At 41.8% G+C, this 9,985-nt stretch overlaps 1 protein-coding gene across 3 annotated transcripts in view; it reads left to right on the forward strand.

Annotated features, from left to right (window-relative positions):
• Positions 1-7,049, forward strand: part of LOC140188996 (uncharacterized) — a 43,466-nt gene extending 36,417 nt beyond the window's left edge. For all 3 annotated transcript variants that reach the window (XM_072245658.1, XM_072245659.1, XM_072245660.1), the window contains one exon: positions 268-7,049. In XM_072245658.1, the coding sequence (XP_072101759.1) occupies positions 2,056-3,210 (1,155 nt within the window). In that variant the 5' untranslated portion in view covers positions 268-2,055 and the 3' untranslated portion in view covers positions 3,211-7,049. The remainder of the gene's footprint in view (positions 1-267) is intronic.
• Positions 7,050-9,985: the final 2,936 nt, after the last annotated feature.

Here is a 9,985-nt window from a genome sequence, read left to right on the forward strand (position 1 = left end):
TGTGAACTTGCTGAACAAAAAATTAGGTATATGTTAGAAAATGATATGATGAGACATTCTAATTCGAATTGGAGTTCACCGTTTGTTATGGTGCCAAGCCAGACAATAGTATTAGGTTTTGTAAGGATTACAGGAAGGTGAATGCTGTAACAAAAACTGAAGCATATCCAATCCCTAGGGTAGACGATTGTGTGGATAAAGTTGGACAAGCCAAATTCCTTACAAAGATTGATTTGTTACAAGGTTATTCATGTATTCTTTTGACAGATAGAGGTAGAGAGTTATCTGCATTTGTAACCCCATCTGGATTATATGTGTGAAGAAAGACCAAGTTATCAGAAGATTGATTCTAACGAGAGAGATAAGTGAGACAATGGAGCAGCATTCGGAAATGTTAATGAGAGACGAGAGAGATTAACGAAAAGAGACACAGTTCTGAGTACTGTCAGACCGGTTGTTTTGAACCTGAACTGTTTGAAGTTTGATGGACAGGCAATACCCCAGCAGGGGAATAAAAGGAACAGGTTCACTAAGGCAAGGGACACCACGAGATCACGAGATAACGAGACCCTGGAAGTGCGGTGTGCCCCCCCCACAAGTTGGTGGGAGTTTTGGATGTCTGACACGGGACAGACCATAGACGCACAGGGTGAAAAGGTACGATCAGCGGGAACCTGGTGTGTGTATGTCCACCCTGGCCTGGGTGCCGGGTTCACCACGGAAGAATGAACATATCCGGAACGGAGGGGTCACAGTCGGTGACCTCAAAAGACATTAAAAAAAGGGCTCGCCCGAAAGCTAACTGTGGAGGAACATCAAGGTCTGTCTGAATTCGATTTGCATATCATCATTCTCATTCTTTCTTTCTTTCTCTCTCTCTCTCTCTCTCTCTCTCCCCCCTCCCTCCCTCCCTCCCTCCCTCCCTCTCTCTCTCTCTCCCTCCCTCCCTCCCCCAACAGCGATTGCTGCGAACTGTACTGAGCTGAACTGAACTCTGCGTCACTTGAGACTGATCATTTTACCCCAGACTGCGATAGAGCTTGATTGATTCCTATTATCCTATTTCTGTGTACATGTGTGTTTTATCATTGCTAACCCGTTGCATTTATATCCTTACGTTTAGAGTACTGTGTTACTTATTTCTTTAATAAAACTTTCTTAGTTCCAGTAATCCAGACTCCAACTAAGTGGTCCATTTCTGCTGGTTTGGCAATCCAGTTACAGGGTACGTAACATAAGTGGGGTTCTCGTCCGCGATTTTGAATGCTAAATTTGGGACAGGGTAAATTGATTGGGTTAAAATTCCTGAAAGAAAGAAAGGGCAAACAGCAGAAATGGAGATTGAGGAATTTCTAAAGGCACCGACCTTGGAGGCATTAGAGGATGCCAGGAATTCAGAATTGGCAGCTGTGGCCAAATGGTTGAATCTTTTTAAGGGGAAGTCGACAATGAGGAGAGTGGAGATGCACAGAGCTATCATAGAGCATTATGTATCTAAAAGTGTGTTTCCCCAAGGGGAGCTGGAGATGGTATCTATGGGAAAACCTGGTGCAGAAGCAGTACAGCTGCAGATTGAAAAATTGAGACTCGAGCACGAGTTCTGGGTAAAACAGTTGGAGCCAGAAGAGAGGGACAAGCAGTTAGAACGAGAAGCGAGAGAGAAACAGGGAAAGGGAATTTGAGATGGAGAAGTTAAAGATGATGGAAGCGCTGGGGCCCATGCCGATCCAAGGTGGAGGGTTCAGGGCAACCCAGGAGGTTAGGCTGGTTCCCCCATTTGAGGAGACCGATGTTGATCGGTACTTTCTCCGTTTTGAAGAAGTTGCTGCAAGTCAGGACTGGCCGAGGGATAAGTGGGCTGTTTTGCTTCAGAGTGTACTTAAAGGAAAAGCCTAACAAGCTTACTCGGCTTTGTCCGCAGAAGGTGCCCAGTGGTATGATGTGGTGAAGGAGGCCATACTCAGGATTTATGAGTTGGTCCCGGAGGCACACCGGTAGAGGTTCCGGGATGCGAGGAAGCAATGGGGCCGCACGTATTTAGAGTTTGCCCGTGAGATGCAGATGTATTGTGAGCGTTGGTGCGCCTCGAAAGGGGTCAATGGGGATTATGACAGACGGCTACAGCTAATCCTGACTGAGCAGTTTAAAGGTTGTGTTCCTGAATGTATGAGACCCTACCTAGATGGGAAAGAGGCAGACACCTTAGCCGCAACTGCTAAGTTAGCGGATGAGTACGCGTTGACACATAAAACAAAGTTTACCCCAAGTAAAGGCTACCAGAAGGGTAGTCAGGACGGTGGAGAAAGTCCGCCAGGAAAGTCAGAAAGTAAGCCGGGGACTAGTGAGAAGGATAAGGTAGACCGTGAGCAGTTTGGTAGGAGGTCTCCTGGGGTCGTATGCTATAGTGGTGGGAAAGTCGGACACTTTGCGTCCAGGTGCTTTGCCCCAAAGGAGGAGATGGGGAAAGGGAAAACGACGGTTCCGACTGGCTGTATTGAGCTTGTAAACAGACCGCTAGGGAAGAAGAGGTCTGATAAAGTACAGGAAGGGCGCGAGAATTTTATCTCGGCCGGATTGGTGTCGGTGAAGGAGGGGTTATACCCAGTTCCAGTACGGATCTGGAGAGACACTGGAGCTTGTCAGTCATTGATATTAAAGAGTGTGTTAGACTTTAGTTCAGAGACCCAGACTGGTGAGGTCAGGGTGATAAAAGGCATTGGAAAAGGGACTGAAGCAGTACCTTTGCACCAGATACACCTAAAAAGCGACTTGGTCTCCGGACCGGTCACGATCGGGGTGAGGCCCGAACTACCGATGGAAGATGTGGAGGTCTTACTCGGTAATGACCTCGCCGGCGGAGAGGTGTACCCAGCAGTAAAACTGACAAGCCAGCCTGCCAGCATTGAGGCCCCGCCCATGGACTCACAGGTTTATCCTGTTTGCGCAGTGACTCGGCGCATGTCCAGAAAGGCTGCCGAAGCTAATATAGATTTAGCAGAGACGTTTTTACCAGCCTTGTACCAGGAGGGGTTAGCAAGGAAGGATTTTGTACTGGCACAGGAGCGAGACGCGGAGCTGATGGTTTTGACGGAGACAGCTCTCTCTGAAGCAGAATTAAAAAGGGAGTCTGTGGGCTATTATGTGAAGGAGAGAGTACTAAGGAGGAAATGGAGACCAAGTACCATGCCCGCAGATGAGGAACCGAAATGAGGTGCCGAAAATTTATAGGGGCGAGATTTTTAACCCAGCCCACAAGAAACCCCTCGGTGGACATTTTGGGGTGAGGAAGACAGTCGACAGAATTATGAAAGAGTTTTACTGGCCGCACAGGAGGAAGGATGCTATTGACTATTGTAGATGTGAGCTAACACAGTTACAGGCTTTTGATATGCTGACAGCTCGCCACGATAGGCGAACAGACCTAGTCGGTGTTATCATGAAAATTAATGAGGCTAGGGTGCCACCTGATAAGGGGAAACCCATTTTGAAAAGATGAGTATGGTGCTGACCAGATGGGAGAAGTCTATTGTTTTGGCCAGCTTTGCTGATAAGGTCTCTCCCTTAACTCCCGATGGTGTTGTTGTCACATCAGGTCAGCCTAGTGAGCAACACCCCTATAGGACGATTAATTCAGTGTCAAAAGTGCTAAAGAACGCAGAAGCGTATATTGGCGATGTAGTTGTCTGCAGTGACACGTGGGAGGGGCTGTTTAAAAAGCTTTTTGAAGCCAGCCTGACAGTGAACCTCACAAAAAGTGAATTCAGCCACGGAAAGATCACTTATCCGGGATTGGTGGGAAGATAGGGGCAGCTGGCACCGATGCAGGCTAAGGTGCGGGCTATCTCTGAAGTCCCCACCCCGACAGACAAGAGAGCCCTGAGAAGGTTATTGGAGATGGTGGGGTACTATCGGAAGTTTTGCAAAAAAAAACTTTGCAGATATTACCCTCCCGCTTACTAAGCTCTTGCCAAAGAATGCTAATTTGGTGTGGGACGACCCTTGTTATCTTTGTCCGGGACGAAAACCACCGAGAAGTTACACTGATCACAACTCATTAGTGTTTTTGGCCACTATGAAGTTTGCTAAATTGGAGCCTGGTCTTAGAGGATTACTAAAATAAAACATATAAAAGGAACAGAAAATGTGATTGCTGACTGTCTGTCAAGGTGTTGACAACTTAAAGTTCTCTGTATTAGCCAAATAGCTGATGACCAATGTATATTTGTGTGTATCTAATAATGTATTCATGCCTATAATTTTTACCCCGGTAAAAATCCTTTGAAGGATAGGGGTGTGACGAAAGACCAAGTTATTAGAAGATTGATGCTAATGAGAGAGATAAGTGAGGCAATGGAGCAGCATTCGGAAATGTTAATGAGAGACGAGAGAGATTAATGAAAACAGACACAGTTCCGAGTATTGTCAGACCGGTTGCTGTGAACCTGAACTGTTTGAAGTTTGATGGACAGGCGATACCCCAGCAGGGGAATAAAAGGAACAGGTTCGCTAAGGCAAGGGACACCACGAGATCACCAGATAATGAGACCCTGGAAGTGTGGTGTGCCCCCACAAGTTGCTGGGTGTTTTGGAGGTCTCGTCGCGGGACTGGCCATAGAACGCACAGGGTGAAAAGGTATGATCGGCAGGAACCTGGTGTGTGTGTCCGCCCTGGCCTGGGTGCCGGGTTCACCGCGGAAGAACGGACGTATCCGGAACGGAGGAGTCACAGTCGGTGACCTCAAAAGACATTAAAAATAGGGCTCGCCCAAAAGCTAACTGTGCAGGAACATCAAGGTCTGTCTGAATTTGATTTGCATATCATCATTCGCTCTCACTCTCTCTCTCCAACGGCACAACAGCAATTGCTGCGAACTGTACTGAGCTGAACTGAACTCTGCGTCACTTGAGACTGATCATTTTACCCCTAGACTGCGATAGAGCTTGATTGATTCCTATTATCCTAGTTCTGTGTACACGTGTGTTTTATCATTGCTAACCCGTTGCATTTATATGCTTACATTTAGAGTACTGTGTTACTTATTTCTTTAATAAAACTTTCTTAGTTCCAGTAATCCAGACTCCAACTAAGTGGTCCATTTCTGCTGGTTTGGCAACCCAGCTATGGGGTACGTAACATAAGAATATAATGTTCTTCCATTTGGGATGAAGAATGCCAAAAAAATACCAGGTACTTTTCAGAGGATGATTAATAGCATGATTCAGGGATTAAGAGATACAGATGCCTATATTGATGATTTAGTTAGGAAATAATACGTGGAAAGCCCATATTACTGCAGTGGAGAAACTATTTGAGAGACTTTAAAAAGCTAACTTAACTCTTAACTTAGCTAAAAGTGAATTTGACCATGCCACAGTGACCTACCTTGGTTATGTTGTGGGTCAGGGAAAATTAGCACCTGTTGAGACGAAAGTTCAGGCAATTTTAGAAGTACCCACTCCAACTAGTAGAAAAACTCTCAGAAGATTGTTGAATATGGTAGGATATTACAGAAAATTTTGTAAGAATTTTGCAAACATTACTCTTCCATTAACTAATCTCTTGAAGAAAAATGAAAAGTTTGTTTGGACAGAAACTTGTCAGGAGGCATTTGATAAATTGAAACTATAATATGTAGTCAACCTGTACTTAAATTTCCTGACTTTGAAAAACCATTTTCGTTAGCTATAGATGCTAGTGATGAAGCTGCAGGAGCAGTGTTACTTCAAAGAGATGATGGTGAAGAAGTTGATCGTCCAGTAGCTTATTTTTCTAAGAAATTTAATGCCCATCAAAGAAATTATTCAACAATAGAGAAAAAAATTATTATCTCTTGTTTTGGCTTTACAACATTTTTAAGTGTATGTTAGTACTACTCATAAACCACTCACAGTTTATACCAATCATAATCCATTGGTGTTTTTGATAAGATGAAAAACAAAAATAGAAGATTACTAAATTGGAGTTTAATGTTACAGGAGTACAATATTTTGATTACTCATATTAAGGGTAAAGATAATGTGATCGCTGATTGTCTATCTAGATGGTAAATGTACAATGAAAAGTTTTTTTATGGAGTGATATTTTAACATTCCTAACACTCCTACAGTATATTAGTTTGTAAAGTGTTGAAAGATAAGACTATATATTGTGTATGTTGTAAATTTTATACCTTTGTATTTTTTTGTGTAAATTGTTATTTGTCAAAATTTTGCTCTTTAAGAGACCCATTTCTTTATGGAGGGAGGAGTTACATCCCTCAAGGAGATCTTGTCAGAATGATGGAATTGTCTTTTGGAGGTCAGTTGATGCAGTTTTCCCGCCGATGTGAGGTCACGTGAGGACCTCATGTTCACCACGAGTATAAAAGGGAAGACCTCTGATGACGCTGTTAGTTTTTCCAGTTTGAACGTTAATGAGGTACTCCGCTCCGCTGTGTATTTGCATTATGACGGAGTTTTGATTTTAAACAGAGTTTTATGTTCTAACATAAGGTACAGAAGTCTGAGCCAGCAGTATGATAATCGCTGCTAGGTTTATTAATGTATCTTTTCAGTAACATTGGAGAGTGAAGATGGGACCCTGAAGGAAACGTTCGACGGGTTTGGAAAGAATCAACCATTACAGAATTCGTTCAAGAAGGAGTAATCTGCATGAGATAGACTCTGCTGAAAGTGGCAGGAAGGCTGTGCAAGGTTCTTCTGCTGAGGAAGGTCAGTGCCTTTAAAATCGTTTTATTTCCGTCGCCGTGAAACCTGTGGAAAAGGCAGTTTCCATCTGGGAGTGGCAGTGACGCCGTGTCATCGAGGAATTCGTTACTTCCTGAAAGTCTCTCCTAATTGACTGTATAAATCTCTTGGACTTTAAAATTTACTGTTCGAAGAACTGTGTTTGAATTTACCACTTTAAGAACTGTTTTCGCATTTGTCGCTTTAAGAATCAGTACCGAGTGACGATTTGTTGAACAGCCACATAGCGGTTAACTTCTGGTTAAGGTGTTTGTTTGTTTTTTTATTGTTTATCCGTGTTTAATAAATGTTTGGTTGTTTTTATATAACCTGTCTCGATTGATATTCATTGTTGCTGGTTACGTAGCACTTTATAAAAGTGAATTATTTCCTCTCAATGATTCTGCTTCTATATATGATGATATTCCTTGTAACGTCACGGACTCTTTTAAATATTTAGGTATTATCATCACTAAAAATTATGGAGACCTTTATAGAGCTAATTTGGTTGCCTTAGAGGATGTTATGAAGCAATTATTTTGTAGATGGAATGCACTTACACTTTCGTTAGCTGGCCGAATTCATGCAGTTAAAATGGTGATTTTACCCAATTTTCATATGTATTTCAAAATATTCCTTTTTTCTAACTAAGGAGTTTTTATATCAGGCTGATTTTATCATTTCATCTTTTGTTTGGAATAATAAAAGACCAAGAATTGGAAAACATCATTTATAAAAATTTAAAAAAGGATGGAAGTCTTGCTCTGCCTAATTTAAGAATGTATTATTGGGCTGTTAATATATATTATGTGTGGGGTATATGGGGTGTCAGGGAGGGGTAGCCCCTCTGGTAGGAGAACATGTCGCGTCCTTTTCAGGGCGGTTAGTCCACCTTTGGTCCCCACCTGGCACTCAGCTCTCACCTGTGGCTCCCCGTAGCTGTTTGCATGCGACAGCGGCCACACCCCGGGCAACGGCTTCGACAAGCCGGCTAAACCAGGTGAGGGTAGCCGACGGGTCTCAAACCCTCGGTGAGATAGGGAGTTGTCTATCCCAGCATGTGAAGACAGACTCCGGCGGATTGAACGGACGAGACCAATGGAAGGTCCAAAGGTCAAGAAGGCGGTCTCTGCAAGCGTCGTGGAACGTGTAGAGCAGGACAAGACACAGAAGACGTCCTGGTCACACTGCGCCTTGTCCCATCTCCAGCCGTCGAGACTCTGTCTTGCCACTGGATCCAGATGGGAATTGGGAAGAGAGAGTGAGGCTGACGCTGCGCAACTCTCCCTCGCTTTAATCCAAATCACGCGCTAGTCTCGACACCATCATTATGGTGTCGAGGTCCTCTTCGACGTCAACGATGGACGAACAGCAATATGTTATGTGTGCTCTTGGTTATATTGGACTGATAAAGATGAAGGACCACCTTGGGTTGATTTGGAATTGCAAGCTGTGAACAATTTTACTTAACCGTCATTAGGAGCTTCTTTACCTGTAAAATTAGCAAAAATTTCTATTCTACACTTATATCCTGTGATTAAGCAGTCATTACGAATTTGGTACCAGTTTCGTAATTTTTATAATCTTAAAAAAATTAACCTTCTTAGTTTAATTTATCAAAAGTATTTATTTAAACCTTCACTTAGTGATCCTACCTTTTCTCTTTGGAGGAATAAAGGGGTCTATTCCTTCATGGATCTGTTCCAAGAAAGCCAATTGATGTCTTTTGAATAGTTAGCAACTAAATATTCTCTCTCGTACTCACATTTCTTGCAATATCTTCAGGTCAGACATTTCATACAAAAATCTTTAAGTAATTTTCCATATATACAAGATTCTGACCGGTTAGACATTATTTTAAAAATGAAACCTTTAGTGAAAGGTTTTATTGAGAAAACTTATAATTTACTATTACAACAGTACAATTATCCTTTACTTAAGATTAAGCAAGATTGGGAAAGACAGCTTAACATGACCTTGATAACAGAGGATTGGTTGCGAATTATGAAGTTTGTTAAATCTTCTTCGATTTATGCCAGTCACTCTCTAATTCTATTTAAAATTGTACATTGTTACTATTTGACAAAGGAGAGACTGTCTAAAATATTTCCTAATGTTGAAAGTCAGTGGGATAGATGTAAACCTGAGACCACTACATTGACACATATGTTTTGGTCGTGTTCTGTATTGAAACAGTTTTGGAAATGTATTTTCTCTACAATTTCTAAAGCTTCAAAAATTAACCTACAACCTAATAAATTGACCGTTTTGTTCGGTATAATCCCTCAATATATTTATGGTATTTCTACGTAATTGCATTTGTCAGATTATTGGCCAGAAGGGCTATTTTATTGAAATGGAAAGATGCCTCTGCCCCCACTTTGATACATTGGTTCTCTCAGGTGATGTTATGTCTTAGTTTGGAGAAAATCAGAAGTCACAGCTCCTGGAAACTGACTTTTGATCCTCGATTTGTCTTTGAGAAAAGGTGGGGTTCTTTTGATGGACCCTTCAGATTCTTGTTTAAATGGATTTGGTTGGCGGATTGATGTTTTTCTTTTATGGAAGCTTGTATGGCGTATAGCTCTGGGGTTCTGCTCCCAATGTTTGTTTGTTTGATTTTAGTAGTTTTTTTTTGTTTTAGTTAGTAGAGGTTCTGTTTTCCTCCTTTCCTTTTCCCAAAAAATAGTTTTAACATTTTTTTTCTTCTTATTATTGATATATTGTTTAGCTTTGTTAATCACTTATTTGTTAACTTAATTCTTATTGTACGTATTGACATGTTCACTTGATTACTTTAATGTATTTGTTGTTGATTTTTAATAATAATTAATCAAAAAGATTTTTACCATGAAATGAAAATGACCGAAATCAAAATGTAGATGGGTGCTTTAGTTAGTTTGTGAATTATACCAATAGTGGTGCAGTTGTGTATAATGAAGAAGACTGGCAATGAATACAGCGTAATATAGATTATTCACAGCTAAGGACAGAGAAATGGCAGATCAAGCTGAACACGGATAAATGTGAGGGGTTGCAACTTGGTAGACCAAAAGCAAGTAGTTAAATGCTAAGGAGAAGACCCTTAACAGTGTTGCTGAACAGAGAGGATTGACGTCCAAGTTCACAGCTCCTGGAAAGTGACCACACGGGTCAATCTGTGGTTAAGAATGCTTATCAAATGCTTGCTTTTATTAGCTGAGTTACTGAGCTCAATTCAAGAAGTGATGTTTCAGCTGTAAAAGGACTCCACTGAGGC

This window comes from Mobula birostris, chromosome 28, assembly GCF_030028105.1.
Source record: "Mobula birostris isolate sMobBir1 chromosome 28, sMobBir1.hap1, whole genome shotgun sequence".
Taxonomy (NCBI): domain Eukaryota; kingdom Metazoa; phylum Chordata; class Chondrichthyes; order Myliobatiformes; family Myliobatidae; genus Mobula; species Mobula birostris.